The sequence below is a fragment of the Elephantulus edwardii genome, unplaced genomic scaffold, assembly GCF_000299155.1.
Source record: "Elephantulus edwardii isolate Elephantulus edwardi_28Jun2011 unplaced genomic scaffold, EleEdw1.0 scaffold00017, whole genome shotgun sequence".
Classification (NCBI taxonomy): Eukaryota; Metazoa; Chordata; class Mammalia; order Macroscelidea; family Macroscelididae; genus Elephantulus; species Elephantulus edwardii.
The window spans coordinates 15,530,005-15,551,814 of NW_006399767.1; the positions used below are offsets into that span (position 1 = coordinate 15,530,005).

The following is a 21,810-nucleotide window of genomic DNA, read 5'->3' on the forward strand; positions in this document are numbered from 1 at the left end:
CCCTGCCAACAATGGCCTGTTGTAAAAGGAGGCAGGAAGGAATGCAGCCCGGGGAGTTGGGCGATGGGGCGGCTGCTGTGGTGACGGCCGTGGGGCGGGGCCAGGGCTCAGAGGCAGCCTCTTACCTGTCCAGGTAGCTCGCATTTCGAGGCGAGCAGCGGCGCCCGCAGCACCTGTCTCTCGGTGTGCGGGCAGGAAGGACGCGGGGGACATGACTCGGTAGAGTACCCTGTGGAGAGCGTGCGGAGTTCAGTCCCGAGCAAGGCAGGGCAAGGAGGGCAGGGTCCTTCCTTGGTCTGCGCGCGGCCTGCGGCAGCATGAAAAAAAGCCAGACGGGCACCTTCAGCAGACTCTTCGGGAAGAAGCATGCCAACTCCTCCAACACCTCGCTTTACGCCACCAACCCGCCTTGGATTTTCACCCAAGAGGCGCCGGAAGCGAGCCGAAATTTTGGTAAGTGCGCCGCAAGAGGGGGGTGCTCCTCGGGAGTCCCTGCGCCCGGAAGGCCGCCCCACTCGGGGGCTCCAACGCGCGGCTGGGAGCGGGCGAGGGGACACGTCGGGACCTGCGGGCCGGCCGAGCGGAGCTGCCGGGAAGGGAGGAGACGCGCCCGCCCTGGGACAGGGCAGCGGGGAGAGGCGCGCGAGTGCGCGCGCGAGGCGGGGACCCTGCCCTGAGCGACGCGGGGCGACTTTGCCGGTGATCTGATCCCCGGTGCCTCTTCCGGGGTGTTGGTTTTCCCTCTTTAGTGGAGTTTATATTTGTGTTTGTGTCTCGAGATTTACGGCGTTTCTCGCCCCTCGGTCAGCCCTCTGAGTCAGAGCTCGGGTGGTGGAAAGGCTTGGCGTCCCCCATCCATTGCGCTTTCTCTGTTCTCCCCAGTCCCAGGCTCTTGGCCTCGGGTCTCCCCAGGGCGGTTTCGGCAGCCGTACAGGGGATTGCTCGCCTTGTGCCCGCACGTTTGGTTCAGTATGGGGGAGCACTAGGGGATAGCAGCAGCTACTTGTACAGAATACCAGCCTACTCTTTACACCAGGTCACTTCTGGAGGTTTCAGGCTCTTGCTGGGCCAACCTGGGACCTATGTGAGGAGCTAGAATTGGGGCAATGGAAGCCATTGGCTCTTGAGTCGGAGCGGAGATATCAATAGAGACATCTGAAAACACATGGCTTTGAGGCGGAGACTCTGTCATCCCTGGAGAACCAGGGAGACAGGGGACAAGAATTCCATTCTTGTGTATGACCTGGGGCTCTGGACACTGGAGAGTGGTCTTGTGCTCCCATGGAAGGTCCCATCACTGTGTTAATCTGCCTCCCTATTAGCACATGCTCCTCATTTACTCTTTGTCCCCTGTCCTCCCTGCTGGAGTCACTTCAGCACCCAGGCTCCATGGTCAGGATAGAAGACACCCTAGCAAGGATGAACAAGGGTGAACGAGGTAGCCTCCTCGCTCTCCAAGGATCTCAGACCAGTGGGTAGTGAACAGAACTAACCAGGTGCCTATAATTCTTTCTGAGCCTTAGCTGTAAAAGATGTTTAAGTGCATAAGGGACCAAGAAAATGGATGAACTGAGTGGAAAGTGCATTGAAACTGAGAGAGGCTTTTCTAGGAGAGCAAACGTGGGCTTGCCATGTGCACCTGGAAGGCTCGGGTCAGTCAGTCAGGTCACGGGAAGTCTGCACCTGAACCAGGTTCCCGAAGCTGCATGTAAATCACCTGGGAGGAGAGTGCCCTTCTTTCTCTTCAAGGAGTGGCTGGTTGATTCAAACAACAGAAGAGGCCTTTGGCTTAGCAGCGAAACTCCCAGAGACCAGCAAAATGCCAGGGTTTGGTGGTTGTTATTGTTGTTAGGTGCTGTCGAGTCAATTATAACTCATAGTGACCCCGTGATCAACAGATCTGAACCTTGCCCTACCCTGTGCCATCTTGACCCTCTCTGATGTGTTCGAGCCCCCTGTTACTGTGTCAATCCATATTGTTGAGGGTCTTCTTTCTCTTACTTTCCACCTTGGAACTGGTTGTTGTTGTTGTTTTAGTGTGTCACAGATTGGGAACAAACCCATAGCTGACCCTCCAGAGGGTTTTCAGAGGTAAGCTAACTGCATGGGAGGAGATTGCCCATCCTGCTCCCACAGAGAGCTGGTGGAGTCAAACTGCGTACCTTCAGGATTTCCAGGCAGCTTCTTACCCCACTGGGCCACCATGTATACTGCAGTGAGGCTGGAACTGTTCTGCTTGCGTGAATAAAGACATTGTGTCATAAACACTAGTGGGTGCAAAGCACTCTTCTCAAGTCTTTGTGCTGTTGATTCATCTGATCCTCTCATCCAGCCTGTGAAGCAGGAGCTATTATTATCATTCCTATTTGACAGGTGAGGAGATTGAAGCACCAGGACAGGATAAGTCACATACCCAAGATCATTCAGCTTTAAACGGCAGAGCCAGGAGGTTTTAAAGTATACAGTTCAGTGATTTTAAATGGATTCCTGGAGTTGTGTAACATTACTACAATCCAGTGGTTTAAAACATCGTTGTCACCTCTGACAAGTTCTTCCGTGAGACAGAAACCAATATTTGAACCCAGCAGTCACCCACGAGATGTCACACACTCAGCCAGTTCTCAGAACTGACTGTGAAGAAAGGACAGACATCCAAGGGTGAATTTGTCTCGAGGGGCTTCTGCCTTCGGAACACCCTTCCCCTGCTTCTTCCCTCAAGAGGAAATCTTGGAAATACCTCTGTTGGGGGAAGTATGGGTATGACAGCCTGTCACCCCAGCCAGCTGCCTTTACCAGCCAACGCTGGAGCCCAGGGGCAGTTCCTGTTTCTCCAGGCCAGGGCTGGGGCTCCAGCTGAGTCAGTCTGGGTCACCCAGCACATAGAGGGCTGGAAACGGAGCATGTGCACCTGTCAGGATGGCTCCCCAGGTTGAAGGTAACCAGGACAAACTTGGACTGGAAGGACAGATGGTCCGAGGCAGGAGGCTGTGATGGACAGCAAAGTCAGTTCTGGTTTGGCGTCAACAGTGTAGGAGCTAGTCACTCTCAGGCCTCAGATTTTTTCCTTCTGTGAAATGGAAATGGTGTTTAGACTGCTTGCAGGATGCAGTGACTAACTCCAGGCTAAAGTACAGTGGAGACTGTGAGGGTGGCACCTCATGGGGTAGGGAGGGTTTCATTCTGTTTCACAAGGGGTCACAGAGAGGTAGAGACCACACCTAACCACAACAACAGGACTTTAGAGGAGTAAAGTGAGGACTGACAAACGATGGCCCCAGGTCAAATTCAGCTCATGACCTGTTTTATAAATCAAGTTTTATGATAACACAATCAGCTATGCCCCTTAGCCACGCATGCCTACAGCTGCTTTCATGCTGCAGAGCTGAGTCTTTGCAACATATGCAACAGAGACCATGTGGCTCAGAATTGTTATGTGCCATCAGTCGCGACTCATAGCGACCCTATGTACAACAGCCCTAAACTCTGCTCTGTCCTGTGCCAATCTCAGTCTCCGACAGGCCCATCCCGATTACCCCAGTCACTGAATCAATCCACCCTCCTGCACTGTCCCTCCACCCTCCCAAGCATGATGTGCCTCTCCAAGGACCAGTCCCTCCTTACAGCATGTCCAAAGGAGCCTCAGAATCCTTGCCTCCAAGGAATCGCCCGGTTTAACCCTTTCCAGGATGAATCTGTTTGTTTTCCTAGCAGTCCATGGTACCCTCAATACTCTTCTCCAGTACCACAGCTCAAAGGCATCAATTTTCCTTCTATCCTCCAAAGCTGAAAGTATTTCATCTGACCCAGTGCAGGGGAAGTTTGTCCACCCTGCTCCAAAGCGCGATTTGTTACTGAGGGCATTTCAGCTCTCATAGGTTCCTGCCCCTGCCTACATCCGTTCTTCTGACATTGTCGACTGGAGAGAAACTGAGGCTGTCTTGGGTCTCAAAGTTTGTTGGAGCTGGAGTTCTGTCAGCCGCTCAAGCCTGTGACTATCTCCTGGAGTCTGGGCTGTTACAAGCAGTATCTGGCTCTTGGCGTAGAGGCATTGGGATGGAGGGGGAAATCAATGTAGGGGTGTGTGAGGGAATTAATGAGTAACTCATTGCTCTGGGGCTGCAGCCCTGTAAATATGTGCTCTGCACAAGGGCAGGCTGGCAGCGGCGGGTAAAATGCAAACAGTCACATGAAGGTGGGGACAAGTAAAGTTTTCTTTAAAGAAGTCTCTCCACATGTATTCCAGTAACTATTAGGCAGGCTTCACTTAATGCAATCAAAATCCTAATTAAAGCCTCTCCCTTCCCCCTAGCCCAACCCAGCGTCTTGAGGTGCCACACAATTTTCTCTAAATGCCTGGGAAAGTAAAGCAGAGACTATGTGGATCTTTGCAAATCCCAAGATAAGAGGTAGAGCTGCCAGCCACTCTGGACAGTCTACCTCTGGGTTTAATTGAGCCAAGGTCTTTTATCCACCCCCATCCCACCTCACCCCAGCAGTGGGGCACCCTGTTCTCCAAGAGATTCCTGTCCTATCCCTCCAAAATGTAAACCACAGCTAGGACACCCAATTACCCAAATTCCTGGGCCCCACCCCAAGCGCGCACAAAGTCAGCATCCCTAGACTGGGGCACAGGGTTCCCACATGACTCTTGAACTGGAAGATGTAAGGATACTGGGATTTCCTTCTCCGGGGGGACCTGGTCTGTTCTTTAAGGCTCCTTGGGCTCTCAAGCTCTCTTTCCTACTGACAGAATGCTGTAGGAGGTCTCACCCCTTGTCTCTCCAGGGGTCCTTCCCCTCCCCTCTTCCCTCTTTTGCATTTTAACTCTTACATGGCCCACCTTCTGCTAGCTTTGCCTGTCTTACTTACTGCCTTAAAAGAAACCTTTTTCACTAAAACCAACTGGATGACAGTGAATTTTTCAGGGTGATCCTTGCAGGGCTCACCACTCACTGTCTTCCAGGTGACCTTCCCCTCCACCTGCTGCCCAGGCTGTAAGTCATAATGGAAGGAGACAGCCCACATTTCTCCCACAAAGCAGCTGATAAGTTCAAACTGTTGGCCTTTCGGCTGACGGTCCAACGCTTAACCTACTACTATCCACTTTGATCAAGTCAAATTCATCTCCAAAGCTGTATGTCTCTTTGGGGGGCAGAGACTGCTTGTCTTTTTCCCTGTGGATCGACTGGTGGATTTGAACCATCAGCCTTTTGATTAGCACCCTGACATTATACAGCACACCACTGGGACTCCTTAATATTTGTCACCCTAAATAAATGTATAGAGAGTATGGCCAGTTTATGAGCAGAACCCCAGAGTTAGCTGGTATGACTGCTGGTTCTGGGGTCCCTATTCCCCTAGTGGTGTTGTCTCTCAGCGCCCAGAGTTCAGCACAATTTCCCAGGCAGGGCAGGGCTGGCAACAGCAGACCCAAAGCTGACCGGGCCTTTGTCAGGGTGTGAAGGAGACTCTTGTTTACTCTTCTACCCCTGAGGTGTGCTGTGGTTTGCCGGCAGTTCTGCACACACACATACCCCACCTGCCCGAACCATGTTACATAAGCTTCTCTTGTCTCGGTTTGACTCCAGAACCCCAGACCCTTTCTTGACCCTTGGATGCCAACTCTGAGGGGCCAGTTCTTTCACAGTCATAATAATAGTGACAGTAGTATTTCCGTCAGCTCCCATGCCTTGTTCCTGCTCATGTTTTCTCAGCTGAGGCAGCAGGCTCTCTCCAAAGGCTGTCAGGTGAAATGACTCAGAGCGGTGCAAATGTTGAAGTGCATCCAGTCACCTTGGTGAGCCTGATTCTGAGGTGCAAGGTTTGGAAGAGGCAGACACTGCATTTCTACCAAAGTCCTGAGAGAGGCCCACTCAGCCTGTCTGTGGTCCAGAATCTTAAGTCCTAGCGCTGTGCTCTTCCCCTTTGGGTCCCCATTAAGGAGGTCCTGTGCACTAAACCCAGTCTCTCCCCCTCCTCTTCTGTGCCCTCCTCTGCTCTGTGGTTTCGTTGCCCCGTCATTGTGCCCCTCCCCCAGCCCAGCAGTCAGTGTCCCTCTGCCCTTGGACAAAGGCCTCTCTCTCTGTTACTCAGGTCAGGCTTGCTGGGGCTTGCTGGGACAGACTGGCCTTTACAGGTTCTTGTCATGTATGAGGACCTGTTAATTAGCAAGGAAGGGCCTCATTAACGCCATTTGTGGGTAATATTCACACAGGCCTCCCCCTCTGCTGCTTCTCTGAAAAGCAGGCTCCCCTAGTGGCTGAGAATACCCCACATCAAGAGGGTGATGGTGTTGGGGTGTCTGGGTTTGGGTTCTGAGCTACTCTGGGCTAAGCCAACAAACTCCTTCCTAAGCCCTTGAGACAGTGGGGTCTTGGAATATCGTGATTTCCCAGCGTTTCGGGGTTGGGGCAAAGCATCACCCCAGCCTTCCCTCAGTCCTGCTAGTTTCCCTCCCTCTCCTGGGAGGCTCCCCCGCAAAGGAGGAATTGTCATCCTCACTCTACAGGAGAGGAAATGAAGCCTTAGGCAGTACCCAGGGTGAAAACCCAGATCTGATTCCTAGGTTGCTTGGCTGCCAACCCAAAGGTTGGACTTTTGAGTCTACCCAGAGGCAACTAGGAAGACTTGGCAATCTATTGCTGAAAAACAAAGAGTTCAAGGGAAGAGACATTGCACTGAGTCCCTAGGTCAGTTCCTTGCTCCCCTTCTAGTTAGATGTTCTGCATTTACGTCCTTATCCTTTTTGCGCACCAGCCTACAGAACTTTGTAGTGTAGGGTACTTCTCTTAGCCTCAGTTTTCTCATCAGCAAAATGGGACTGGTTAGAGTAGCTCCCTAAAGGATTATCCTGAGGGCAAAATGTAAAAACTATTAGGGCCTGAGGTTTAGTAGTATTTAATAGATGTTAGACATTTCAGCTTTATTCATTTTCTCTCTAGTCTGGACCTCTAGGGCTTAGAGGGGAGTTCCTGGTGGTACCCACGGTTAAGCAGTTAGACTAGCTGAAAGGTTGACAGTTTGAACCATCCTCCAGGTGACTCAGCAGACAGGCCTGGCAATCTGCTGCCGAAAAATCATAGCCTTGAAAACCCTCTTGAGCAGCTCTGCTCTGCATGTGTGAGGCCGCTGGGGGTCCCATTGGAATTAAGTCGATTTGGGGAGCTTTTTTGAGTTTTTTGACATCCCTCTCCATGAACTCAGGCACAGCTTTGGCCCTGGAGGAAGCAGATAATTTTATCTGCCTCTTTCCTAAGCCCTAAAGACTTTTCCTAAGACTTTCCTAAGCCCTAAAGTCTATGAGAGAAATACAGACATCTAGTAAGACATATGCTTCCTTGAAAAGGGGAGAAGACAAAGGCTAGGAGTGAGGTGATATCTTGAGTCCAGCCTCTAGCTTCCCCAAAGCTGGCTCTGTCACCCCTCACCCCCGCAACTTCCCAACATACACTATTACACACACACACCCCGCCCCAGGCAAAGAGAACCAGGCTGGCCTGTCTAGGGAGAGACCCAGAGCCCTGTGCCTGGAGGCAGCACACTCTAACCTTGAAGTAGCCCTTCCTACTCTAGTCCTTAGTTCGAGGTTTGGGGCCAGCCCCAAGCATCAGGATTCATATTCTTCCTGGAAAGGGAACAGAGTCCTCTGTCCCCTTGTGGCGGTCGGTTGCCTGATGTTTACAGATATGTTGGCCATCATGTGCAAGGGCATGACCCGATTCAAACCCAGAGCCTGAACCTCTGGTGAGGTGAAGTAGAGCAGGAGAGGATGATGGTGATAACAATAACCAGTCCTCCCAATGCTCGAGCTTGAATTATCTGTAAGGTGCTGTGCTAACCTTTTGCATACTCAGCACATCTAGCTCGCCTCATGCCAACCCACGCAGTTGGTTTCGTCGCCCACACGGATGGAGAAAGAGCCTCAGCGAGATCTAATGATGTGCCCTAGGCCCTGCTCTTAATAATATTGTGGAGTAAGAACTAAAACCCAAGCTCAGCCTGGCTCTATAGCCATAGCCCAAATCTCACACCGTCCTGCTCCTGGGTTTCACACACCAGACTTCCTGGCTACTACTAGAATTGCTGCAGGTGGCCCTTTTGGGGGAGCATCTCTGTGGAAGGGAGCTCCCTCCTCTTTCCTGTCTTCTGAATCCCACATGGATGATCCACTCCCTCCTACTTACACACAAGCAGCAAATACCAAACTTCTGAAACTCTAGCAGTAACTCCCAAACCAGCTTCCTATCCAATCCTCGTGTGTCAGAGTGGAACTGTGCCCCTGAGGGATTCCCATGGCTGTGAATTTTCAGCAGCAAATTGCCAAGATTTTCTTCTGTGATGTCTCTAGGGAGGCTTGAATCTTAGACCCTGCAGTTAGCAGCTGAGTCTGCTATTTGCACCACCCAGGAGAGAGACCTGATAAAAAGGCAGGCACAGAGGCAGTTTCCAAGTTTCAGGGTGGACAAGACGCGTCTTGCTCCTGATTGGGAGGGCAAATGTTCTGTCATATCTTGAGCGGGCAAATCTTCTAGCCACCTCTTCAGAGTGCAGAGGCAATATGTACCTTGAACAGGTAATGCCTGGGTTACAAATGCATATACATCTTGTGGTGACAATTATAAACCAACCCTGGTAAGGGTGCTACTTTTTGATGTACATTTTAACATGATTATAATTACTGTATGATTATGTTCAAGATGCTCTCATGTATTTAGAAGTGTTTAATTTTTTTATGCATATGGGGAAACCTCAATTCATTGCCATTGAGTCAGAACTGATTATAGCTGAGCCTCCAGCGGGTTTTCAGAGACTGTGGATCACTAGGGAGGGGATTGCTCATCTTTGTCCCGTGGTGCAGCTGGTGGATTTGAACTGCCTGCCCTTTGGGTTGTCAGCACAACTCCTTACCACTGAGCCATTAGCTCCCCACACATAGAAATATATACTATCTACTAAGACAAACATTTGATTAACTGATATTAGAGATGAACTGTAATTACCTGTGCTAAATTACACACAAATTCAACTTAAAGCAGACTTAGGAACAGTATTCCTTTATCTAATCCAGGGACTGGCTGATTGGAAAATGTGTTCATAATAGGAACAAAATAAAACTGTTGTCTTTTTTCAGACCATTTGTTAGCATTGTGTTGTGGGCTTTTGGGCATATGTGTGTGTAATTTATTTCATAAAATTGGAGTTTTACTGAATATAGTTTTCAATCTTATCCCTCCACCCCTTCCACCCCCTCTCCCGCCCCTTCTAATGCTTTGGGCATGTTAGCACGAGGTATTTCTTGGAAAGGGCCGTCATGCTTGGAAAGATAGTAGGTCAGAGAAAGAGAAGACCCTCAAGGAGATGAACTGACACAGTGACTGCAGCAATGGTCTGCAGTTTGTCAGGGATGGTGAGGATAGGACAGGGTTCAAATCTTTTTGTTCATGGGGTCCACTGAGTTGTACTTGACTCAGTGGCACCTAACAACAACAGGGACACATCAGAGAACCAAGCTCTTCTTTGTTGTTTACATACAGCAGGAGCTCAGTGAAGGCTTGTTTAATTAATTAGGGCCCCCCCACCTCAGCCCTTGATCTCAGTTTTCCCATCTGTACAATAGGAATGAGTGAAGAAGCAGCTGCCTGTGGAAAGGGAAGAGAGGTTGATGTGGAGCTCAACTTGCCAGGTGACCTTGGACTTCCACCTGAACGTTAATTTTCTTTTTTCTCAGTAAATGGATTGAAGCCCTTCCTTTGTCAGTTCCTCCAGTGATTCAGAGTCTGGCTCCACCACTATGAGGCTACAGACAATTTCTCTTACCTTCTGGTGCCTCTGTTTCCTCATCTGTAAAATGAGGATACAGACAGTACCAATCAGATAGCCGATTGTTTCAGAAAAGAAATCAATTGCTAGTGCGTAAGAAGGAGCCATGGTGGCACGGTGGATTTAACACTGGGCTGCTACCCAACAAGTGTGTGGTTGGAATCCGTGAGAGAAGGAGTTGGCCCTCTGCTGCTGTAAAGATTCCAACCCAAACCTCACTGCGGTAGAGGTGGGACCAGCTCCTCACAGGCCCTCCAGCGGGTTTTCAGAGGCTCTCAATCACCCACGAGGAGATTATTCCTCTTTCCTCCTCAGAGCCACTGGTGGATCTGGATCACCAGAGAGGTTCTGCCTTTGGGTTTATAGTGACATTTCCTACAGATGATTCCCAGGAAATCCTATAGGGAAGTTCTGGTTTTTTCCCTATAGAGTCAATATGGATGAGTCAACCTGACAGTAGTGAATCTGGGTGGTTGGTTTTGTCTGTTGGGGTGTTTTGGTTTTTTCGGTTGTTGTTTTAAAAAAAGAATTTGTAACTACCTCAGGGAGCATGCAAAAGTGGTGCCCCTGCAACTATTCGATGCTTTTGAGAAAGATGAGCGGTCTCCTCCAGTGTGATTTACAGCCTCAGGAAACTTGCAGGAGGGTCAGCTGTGAGTCACTTCCTACTCCATGACACTTCTAAGTTCCTAGGCACGTAGTAGCCGTTCTCATTAATAACTAACTCGTGATATCTTAACTGTACAAAGGAGGCCACTTACATCTCAACACCTGTGTGGAGAGGAAATGCACTAATCAGAGAAAATAGCAGACCAGAAAGGGGCCCTGGTAGGGTGCAGGGGTTAAAGCGTATGCTGGTGACCAAAAGGTTTAAACTTCAGGAGTAAAACTTGGGCAGTCTTTCAGTTCAAATCTACCAGCTGCTTCATGGGAGAAAGACTGACAATCTCCTCTCAATTCACAGCCTCTGAAAACCCGGTGGAGGCTGAGTCAGTTCCCGCTGAGTCAGTTCCAGCTCCATGAAACTGAACACACCACATTAGTTTCTTGTAAAGATTTCCAACTTTGAAAACTTTATGCATCAGTTCTACCCTGTCCTGCAGGGTTGCTGAGAGTTGCAATCTATTCACCAGCAGCGGGGTTTTTATCTAACCAGGCACTGGTGCTCCCACATTCTGTGTGTTGGTCCTCACCCTCCCCACCCCCAGTCCCACAGAAGGCCAGGCTATCTAGGACTTTGGCTTCCACACAGCACTATCTTAAGAATGTCCCAGAGATTGCAGCGCCCACATACAGACTCTTGGAAGCAGGAAAGAGTCAGCTGGGCTGCAGTCGCGGCTGGTAGAGAGGTTCAGTGATCTCTACTTTTGTGGTTTCTGATTGGGCCACATCTGCACTCCTATGGAGCCCCCCTCTTATCCCTCCAATCTTGTGGTTTCCAGCCTTGGGCCAGTTGGCAGCCAGGACCAGGGCATCAGGTTTGCCCAGAGTGCACAGGGCAGGACAGTGCTAGGAACTGACATTTCCAGGGGACTGGAGGGGCACACAGAGAACTTGCTATTGTGTGTGAACATAGTACCACTCCAGCAGTGTGTCGATGTGTACAATTCAGTGAGATTATTTGTTTGTTCAATTGTGCTGCCTTCGTACAATCTTTTCCCAGCTATCTGAACATTTACACAAACTTATTAACCCCCTAAGTTTCACATCAACCCTTCCAACTTACTGTTGTCAATTTGATCACAGAGATGATTCTTTAGTGGCATATTGAGTTATATATTAAGCTGCTACTCCAAAGGTTAACAGTTCAAATCCGCCAGCTGTTCTGAGGGAGAAAGATCTTCTCTTGGGAAGATTTGTAGGTTTGGAAAACCCACAAAGGTTCTATATGAATTTGAATGGACTTGATGCCAGTGGGCGGGTTCATATTTGACTGTAAGGTGACTTCTGGTAACAAAATCTCTGTTCAAGATTGAAAGATTTCCTTGGGGTATAGCTTTGGGAGGGGCACCACTTGGCCTTAATGGCTTCAGAAAGTCTGGATTCCATGAGAATTTGAAATTCTGCTCCCAGACCACCTTCTACCTTTGTAGTACTCTGACTCCCACAAGTGGGGTTCCCTAGTCTCCAGTGGAAATCTTAGCTGAGATTCTCAAACACAAGCCTGTAACGATAGGTGTAGGAGCCCAGAGGGAATATGAGCTGATCCCTGGGAGCTCCCTGATGAGCCCATTCTCTTGCTCTTTTCCCAAAGTCCCATGCAAAAGGGAACCATAATTACATTTAGTTTTGCTGTTTGTCTAGTTAATGGGCTACCGACTTTTCTCTTTCCTTGCTGGTTATAAAAGAAGAGAGTCCCTCACACTCTATTAAGTGGATGGAAGTCCTCCTTGCACATGGCCATCATGAGGCCTACGGTCGTGCCTGCCTTGTGAAGGGGACTAGAGGAAGTCCCAGGACCAGTTGCCTCCAAGTTGGCTAACTCACTGTGACCTCATGTGTTTCAGAGTAAAGGGTCAGTGCTCTTTCAGAACTACGTTGCCAGGCCTTTCTTCCAAGGCATTCCTGGGTGGTTTAGAACTGTTGACATTTCATTTAGTAGGTAACTGCTTAGCCATTTGTACCACCTGGGAACTAGAGAAAGAAGATGATTCAACTGGGAATATACCCTAAAGAAACCATAACTGCTACCCAAGCAGATATATGCACACCCATGTTTATTGAGGCTTTGTTCACAGTAGCAAAGAGTTGGAAACAACCCAAGTGCCCATCAACAAACAAATGGATAGAGAAGCTGAGGTATATTAATACAATGGAATACTATGCTGCATTGAAAAACAAGGAACTCATGAAATGTTAAACAAAATGGGTGACCCTGGAGGACATTATGCTGAGTGAAATATCTCAGTCACAAAAGGACAAATACTGCATATTGCCTTTGTTGTAAAAAGGTACTGACATCAGGATTGGAAGGAACCTAAGAAAAAAGGGGATAAATAATATATACTGCATTGAAACAGATGAGGGAAAGAACTGTTTAAAAGGAATATAGGATTAGGTATTATCTTCATGACAAGATTACAGAAAAAGAAATGCATAGTAAAGTGGATTGTGGACTTGAGGGGGGTTGTGTAACAAAGAAAATTTTTTTCTATTCAAAGAGAAAAATGAACTGAGGGGGAGGGGTAGGCAGGGAGGAAAATGTGCAACCATGAATGAATAGGGGAAAATTAAATGGAAAGAATATGCTGTAAAATATATATATATATATTGTATTAAAAAATCATTTAATTAAAAAATAAGGAAGAGGCTAAAAAGCTGATTCTTCTGCCATTGTCCCACAGGAGAAGGGACTGCATTGATTGAACACTTACTTTGTGCCAGTCACTCTTACTCCTTAACAGCAGTCCCATGAGGTTAGCATATCATCAGCTCCATTGTACAGATGAAGACACTGAGGTCCTGAGAGGCCAAGCCATGACAGAGCTGGGATATCTGCTACTACATCCCATTCACTACTATTATATCCTGTCCTTTCTACGTTCCTCGACTTCTGGCCATTTCAGGGGTGGGGAAATTGCAAATATGAGGCGTCTCATCCTGGTGACACAGTGGGTTAAGTATTGAGCTCTAACTGAAAAGACAGCTATTTGAATCCATCAACTGCTCTGAGGGAGAAACGAGATGGTCTGCTGCCTTGAAAACCTTAAGGGGCAGTCCAATAGGGTCACTGCAAATCAGGCACCATGACAGCAGTAGGTTACGATATTGGAGCCCTGGCCATTATGGGTAGCAGGTGACCTTATTGGTGCTGCTTGTTCCAGATTCAAACAGTTGGGAGAAAATCAGACATGCTTCCCTCCTTCTCTCAGAGATAGACTTTAAATGTGGCTTGTGGCAAAACTCTCAGGGCCTCAAAAGGAGAGACTGCATTTCGTTCTGTGGGGAGGAAGGCCCAGAATTTGGCCTCTGGGGTCTGAAAGCCCCAGGAACCCACCCACCCACCGAGTCCTCATAGTCCAGTCTCCCATCAACACACTCTCCATCCAGAGGATGACCTGATGAGACACTTAGCTGGGCTGACCAGGGGCCGCCACAGGGCCTGGCTTCCCTCAATGGGGAGCTGCAGAGCAAAGTTAGCTGGCCCAGACACCCTTGGCCCTCAACTCATGATCTCCCTTGCTTGCTCCTCTAGATGGAATCTATTATGGAGACAACCGGTTTGACAGCGTGAGTGAATGTGGAATAGCCACCCTGAAACCTCGGCCTAGAGTCCGCCCTCTGCTGACCTTCCTACCGCTGGTGAGTATGGCTCTGTTCTGGGCTCTCAGTGTGTTCTAGGCGGGGACACATGCAGCTGTGGAGGAGGAGGAGGAGGCCGACTTACCTTCCCTGGCCTGGTGGAGATCAGCTTCCTCCTCTATTCATTCCTGGTACCAACCCAGAACAGCTGCTGGGAGGAGGCAGGGCGGCGACCCTCAGCAGGAAAGCTAGGACTGGTAATGTCAGCTCTTCTGGGGCTGAAGCCCAAGGGGAAGTGGTGGAGAAATGTGGTGTGCAGAAGTGATGGACCAGGTGGTACCTCCAGTTAAGCAAATATCATTGATGGCTTCCTGCCCTGAGCCAGACCCTGCATTAGGATTGGTGTTGTGAGATGACTGATCTAGGGCTGCTGCTTTGAAGGAGCTTCCTGCCCAGTTGGGACATAAACCAACAAACAGATTGTTAGGACATAAATTAGGTTGAGGGCAGCTGATCCAATGACAGAGAATGATCACAGAGGACTTTCTGGAAGAGATACCATTAGAATGGCCTCAAAGGACTAACACCAGGAAACCGCTGAAAATGGCATTTAGGGCAAATGTGTTTGAGGTTCAGGAACTATAGAAACCAGTAACTCCCTTTTGGAATATTGTCTTTTGAAAAGGAGAGGTCTAAAAACAATGACTGCTGTGTGGTCCCGTGGAGAATTCCTGGGTTTTCTGAAATAGGCCAGATTAGCACTGTCTTGTAGAAATAGAGTATGAGCCTTGTTTGTAATTTTAAATTTTCTGGTAGCACCAGCTACAACTCAGTTCATTGCCATTAAGTTGGAACAGACTTGTCACTGACCCTCTAATAGGTTTTCAAAGGGTGTAAGTCTCGTGGGAGGAGACTGCCCATCTTTCTTCTGTGCAGTAGCTGGTAGATTCAAACTGCCTGCCTTTGAGTTGGCATTGTAACTCCTTATCCACTAAACCACCAAACCTCCCTCTTGTTTTTTTTTTTTCAAACCTCCCTCTTGTAACCTCATTAAAATTAAATCAATCTCTGTCTCTGTCTCTCTCTGTCTCTCTCTCTATATAGATATAAAATTAATTTTAATATAGTTTTTGGGGTTTTTTTGCTGCTCAAGAAATGTTTACTGAATGAATGAATAATATAGTTTTACATAACACACTTTATGCCATTTTAACATTTAATCAGCCCCAAAAATATTACTGAGATATTTTACATTCATTTTTGTGCAGTACATTCTCCGACATATTTTTTCCCCCATGCTACCTGGGTAGTGCAGTTTGAAGGTGACGGCTAGAAGTTGGTGGTTTGAAGTCACCCATTGGTGCTTTGAAAAAAAGCCTTGCCAGTTGGTTTCCAAATAAACCCTTAGGTCTACTCTGTAATACAAGGGGTCTGGTCAGAATCAACGCAATGGCAATGAGTATATTATTTTGTTCTGAAGTCTTCAAAAGCTGTTGTGTGTTTTACACTTCCAGCAATCTGACTTTCAACCAGGAACACTTCAAGTGCTCAGTCGCCACTCAGGCCAGTATTAAAAAGCCCAGGTCCAGAATCTAAACAGCCAGCCTCATACATTCTAGATTTACCACCGTCTGACCTGAGTCCTGGTTGGGATGATACTACCACTAGAGTCACCTCATCCTTCCACTGTCATGAGGGTTTGAACCAAACAGGACTACAAGGTGCCTTGTCCTGACATGTGCACTCCTGGGCCTGCTCAACCTCACAGCGTCCATGGTTGGGCCCAGGAGCCCACACATCTGTCCAGTATTGCCTGATGTAGACAATTCCCTTTCTCCTTCACCGACTTTTCTTGTCACTCCAAACTCCTGGATGGGAGGGACTAAGACTTATCATTTTTTTCCAGTCATTCATTGTTGCCAAGTCTTACCTTTTCTTTGTTGCATAGTTGGTGGGGAGTTGTGCTTTTAACCCAAAGGCCTCCCTGCTTGTTTGAATCCACCAGCAGCCCTGCTGGAGAAAGATGACCAGTCTCTTCCCATGGGATTTACAACCTCTGACGACTCACTTGCAGGTCAGCTATGAGTCAGTTCTGATGTGACAGTAATGAGTTTGAATTGAGTTTGAGAGCTTATAAAAGCAATCTAGGTTTAGGGAAACAGAGTTAACTGAGCTTCTGTTAAGGGTGGTTGGAAAATTGGAAAATCAGTTATGGTGGTAATGGTGGTGCTTGCACAATATGATGACTATAATTAATGTCACTGAATTGTACATGCAAAAAGTGTCAAAATGGCTTTGAGATAGATGTACCGTCGAGTCCCTTGCGACTCAGGGACCCTATGTACAACAGCCCTAAATTCTGCTCTGTCCTGTGCCAATCGCACTGTCTCTGACACACCCATCCCGATTACCCCAGTCACTGAATCAATACACCTCATAGAGGGCCGTCCCCTCCTGAGCCGTCCCTCCACCCTCCCAAGCATGATGTCCTTCTCCAAGGACCGGTCTCTCCTCACAACATGTCCAAAGTATGTTAGATGGAGCTTCAGAATCCTTGCCTTCAAGGAGCCACCCTGTTTAACCCTTTCCAGGACAAATCTGTTTGTTTTCCTAGCAGTCCATGGTATTCTCAATACTCTTCTCCAGCACCACAGCTCAAAGGCATCAATTCTCCTTCTATCCTCCTTGGTCATTGTCCAACTCTCTGATGCATAACAAGTGATTGCGAAGACCCTGGCCTCTATCAGACGCACCTTAGTCTCCAGAGAGACACCATTGCTCTTCAGTACTTTGGAGAGGTAGAGATAGATAAAAGTTCTTATGGTTATAGAGATATGTATACATATATTTGTGGACTGCCAAAAGACCAAACAAATGTTTCTTGGAAGAATTGTAGCCCAAAAGCTCCTGAGAAGCAAGGATGGTGAGACATGACTGAGATTGTTTGGTCCAGGCCCTAGAGAAAGGCATCATGCTTAGAAAAGTGCAGGCCAGTGAAGCAACGAGATGGAGTAATGCAGTGAAGGCAGCGATGAACTTAAGCTCGGCAGAGACGGCACAAGATCAGACAGGGTTTCGTTCTGTCATACACAGGGTTACTCAGAGTTGGTGTTGACTCGACAGCACTTAGCAACAGCACACGTACCACAAGTAAAAAAAGAAAGCAATTTGTACACAAATAGAGAGCTACAGTCGCCAAAAAGTAGAAAGGATGTGAGTCAGCATCAGTCTGTTCCGAAGATAAGACTATTAGAGCTTGTAAAGATAGAGGGTAGTTGAAAAATAGCCAGCCTCTCAGCAAGACGGATGGACACAGACTGCAGTAGTGGACTGATGCACAGGAGAGACTATGAGGGGAATACAGGACGAGGCTGGGTTTTACTCTGTTGTACATGGATCACTATGAGTCAAAGCCAAGGTCACAGGAGGTAAGCGATTGCTGAAAGTGAACTACATTCTTTTCCACTTCTACCCCTAGCGCACATACTCGGAACCACAGTGGTGTAGACTGAGGGCTGTTAAAATGCTTCTTTATGAGGTTATTGTTATTAGGTGCTGTCAAGTTGAGTATGACTCATAGCAACCCTATGAACAACAGATCTGAACTCTGTCCTATCCTGTGCCATCCTCACACTTTCTGACACACTAGAGCCCATTGTGGCAGACACCGTGTCAGTCCACCTGGTTGAGGGACATCCTCTCTTTTACTGACCTGTCCTGGCATGATGTCCCTTCTGGCAACATGCCTGAAGTATGTGAGACAAGGCTTCAACATCTTTGCCTCCTAGGCTGCACTTTCTCTTAGATATATTTATTCTTTTGGCAGCCCATAGAATATTTAGTACTCTTCTCCAAAACCATAGCTCAAATCAAAGGCATCAATTCTTTTATCATCTTACTCACTGTCCAGCTCTCAGATGCATAGCACATGATCAGAAAGATTATGGCATGATCAGACACATCTTAGTCCTCAAACAGATATCATTGCTCCTCAATAATTTGGAAAGGTCCCTGATTTCAGGCTTTCCCAGTGCAATACATCTCCTGATTTCCTGACTTCATGGGGTAGAAAATAGCTATTGTCCTTTGAGTGTGGCCTGCTGTTGCCACCCATCTCTCCTAGACCTTCACAAGCTCAAGGTCCGTCCAGCAACTGAAGAGTTAATGATAGGCACCTCTACCTACATGCCTGCTTTGGGCTCCTCCAGTGACCTGGACAAAGCCCTAGCCTCTCACTTCTCTAGATCTGGGGGGGCCCAGCAAGGCCTGACTCACAGACTGACCCCGTACACACACTCGCCCTCCTGCGGGCTTTGCAGGAGACTTGAGGGCAAGGTGGATGTGGGTCTGGGATGATTGGGTGAGCCTGGACTTCCAAGCCCTCCTGGGGAAATGCTTCTAGTAAAGGTCCTTCAGGGCAAAGCTGAGAGCTGGTTTCAGGAGATGGGGCTTTTCTCCAGATAACTCAGGTCTCCTCCCTGGTGGGCTGACAATGGAAATGCGTCTTGGGTCCACACCAGACTTTATTTTACTGAGGGAACAAATTGAACTGAGAAAGGAGATGTTCATTCTATTCCAACAGTACTGGCTGATGAGGGTGAATGGCTTACAAGATGCTCTCCTGGGAATTTGTTGCCGTTAGGTGTTGTTGAGTTGAGTATGACTCATAGCGACCCTACGAACAACCTTATCCTATCCTGAGCCATCCTTACACTCTCAGACACTCAAGTCCATGGCTGCTGTCACTGTGTTAATCCATCTGGTCAAGGGTCTTCCTCTGTTTCGCCAACCCCCTCCGCCTTTCCAAGCAGGATGTCCCTCTGCAAGGAACAGCTTCTCCTAGGAAGAGGACTCATTAAACACTTGGCCTGTGTGCCAGGCCCTATCCCGGGTATCTCAACTGTGCTTATTCCTTGAGCCAACAGAATCACCCTGTGAGGAAAATTTTCCAGGTGGGGAAATTGAAGCAAAAGAGGAGTAACTTATCTAAGGTGGCACAGCTTACACTGGAAAGACAGGGATTTGAACCCCCGCAGCCTGGTCCTCCAGTCCAAGTTCTCCTCCATTCACATCAGTGAGCACCTTCCTCCCCTTTACACACCAGCTGGCAGAACCATCTCCATCTCCCTTTCTCCTGCCTCTCAGACTCCCTGTCTAGCAGCTGGGGCCTGTGAGAACCAGGGTGTTTTTTTTCTTCTTTGGGGTTATAGGCCCCCTTTGAGATCATCATGAGGTATCTGGACACATGCACACAGTCTTGCAACAATTTTAACAAAGCACTCACGGCCCCTCTGATGTACCTTTCAATTAGGTGCAAACCGCGGCCTTATGGCTTAAATCCCAGGGACAGTTCTGTGCTCCCAACTCAAGTCACAAGACACAGCAGCCTATGTCCCTCATCACCTGTTCCTGTGTTGACCTCATGCCAGCATCTTCATTCTAATCTCATCTTCTCGCTCCTCTCCCTTCCCTTCCATGCTAGGCTTAGGGCCAGGTCCTTTATTTTTCTTCCAAACGAGTCAAGTGGGGAGAACTAGGAGGGCAGTACTTCACATGGGTGTGAGTTCACACCCAGATACACATGCCCACAGCCCCACCACAGCAGGGAGGGTGGGGAGTTGGGCCAGCGCCCGGGCCCAGCACACACCATCCCATCAGGCCTCAGCCTCTCCCTGTCCTCTCTTCCCACACTCCAAGGGCACCTCCCAGACCAGCCTGTCCTGGGGCAGGACACCCCAGGAATCCAGGTGGCCCCAGAAGGAGCACTCTCTTCCTCAAGCTCTATTAGGGCTTGGGTCGTCTTCTGAACATACCCTTCCTTACTATGAGTGCCCCGTGAGGTGCTGAGGTGTGAGAACAGTGATGGAGGGGCCCCTTGCCAACTCCCCTGAATCAGAGGCAGCACAGTCTGGTCCCAGCCACTCTCCTGGGCCTGGGTGGAGTCAAGTGACAGCTGCTTCTTCCCTGGAGCTCTTCCCTCTATTTGAGGGGAAGGTGCTCAGAACTAAGATGTGCTTTCTCAGGCATCCAGCAGCCAAATGCAATTATGCAGAGGCCTTTGAGATTCCTCAGTGGGCGGGATGGGACTTGGAATCGATCCTCAGGTAGTTGGCACCATCCCCATCCCAACTCTGGGTTTCAGGGTGGCTCAGGGACAGTCCTTTCCTCTCCCTGTGCCTCCAGCTGGCATCTCAGTGAGGGCTACACGGGATGGCCCTCAGTTATGTCCCCAGATGTCTGTTCTCTGATTGTCTGGGTTGAAATGACTCTGTGGTGGCATGGCAGTCTACTTAACGAAAAATCAGTTGCTGAAAACCTTGTAGAGCACAACTGTACTCTGAGGTATTTTTGGGTGGTGTGTGTGTTTTGTTTTTTTTTCTTTTTTCTTATGTACCATCAAATCAGATCCAACTGGCACAGGAGGAGATTGCCCCTCCTTCTCCCGCAGAGCATCTGGTGGATTCTGTGCACCTTCAGGATTGCAGTGCACAGCTGTATTCTGATACACGTGTGGGGTCACCATGAGTTAGAATTGACTCCACAGTAGTTGGTAATAGAGGGCCAGGGAGGACTCATCAGCTCAGGGGAGGATCCCCAGAAAATCCATGTCATGCATGGTCATTCCTTGAGCTGGAGGGGCTGCTCTGCTTCCAGATCTAGGAAGTGGTGTCCCAACCAGCCCAGAGCCCACCTAAAGCTGGATTAAACCAAATCAAACCCACTGCTATTGCAGCAATTTCCACTCACAGCAACCCTATAGGCCAGAGGAGAGCTGAAGCACCCATAGAGTTTCCAAGGCAGTGAATCTTCACGGGAACAGACTCCCTCTCTTTTATCCCACAAATCAAGGCATCCACTTTGCGGTTAGCTACTGAGTCCTTGACCGCTGCACCACCAGGGTCCTTAGAATTGGATTAGCATCACAGATGGGTAGGGCTTGCATACTCATTAGTATGGGAATCAGAGGCCCAGGGAGGAGAGATCCCATTGCCAACCAGGTAGACACTGAAGAAGACTGTCCAGTCCTGCCCACACCACTGTGGACCAGGACGGAGTTGAGAGGTATCATTCCCCTTCAGAACCATCCTACTCCCGCCTCTGAGGGGAAGCCCACCCAGAGCTCAGGGGCACTACCTGGCGTCCAGGCCCATCCCCTCAGCTTCTGAGATGTGAATGTGGTAGTGGGGAGGTTGTCCTCTCTCAAGGCTCCCTCTCACCCTGCCCTGCTCTGAACCAAGCCCTCCCCCCAGTGATGCATATGAGGAATTAAAAATTAAATGCCAATGTGGCAAATATGGGGAAACTGGCTGGACAGGTCCCCTGTGGCCGCCCCAGGCAGTGAGAGAGCCTCGGTCACCCCACCCTCTGAGTCAGGCAGGCCTGACTGTGCCAGGGAAGGTTTGGGGCTGGGCTCAAGATGGGCAGCCCCACCCGCTCAGGAACACCTGCCCCCCCCCCAAAGGAGCAGCCCCACTTCTCTGGCCACCCCACCCACCAGCTGCAGAAGCTCATCTCTCATCTCCAGGGACAGCTGCTTTGGGGCTTGGGGTTGGAGCTCCTGAGGGTGAGTCAGAGAGGGCAGTTAGAATGGGCTTTTCCTTGATTTGTTTGGCTGGCAGTGGCTGAAGAGTTAGGAGGTGAGGGACCCCATATGTTTGAGGCTCATCCTCTACCATGTCCCCCTGGCCAGCATCCCTTCTCAGCACACTGCCCACTCCAAGCCAGGAGAGACTGTCCAGTCCAGGAAAA

At 49.0% G+C, this 21,810-nt stretch overlaps 1 protein-coding gene across 1 annotated transcript in view; it reads left to right on the forward strand.

The window, feature by feature from the left end:
- The first annotated feature begins 317 nt into the window (after positions 1 to 317).
- Positions 318 to 21,810, forward strand: part of LOC102852702 (chromosome unknown open reading frame, human C6orf132) — a 38,942-nt gene continuing 17,449 nt past the window's right edge. Inside the window, exons 1-2 of the mRNA XM_006881992.1 lie at positions 318 to 453; positions 14,015 to 14,121. Coding sequence (XP_006882054.1) covers positions 318 to 453; positions 14,015 to 14,121 — 243 coding nt within the window. The remainder of the gene's footprint in view (positions 454 to 14,014; positions 14,122 to 21,810) is intronic.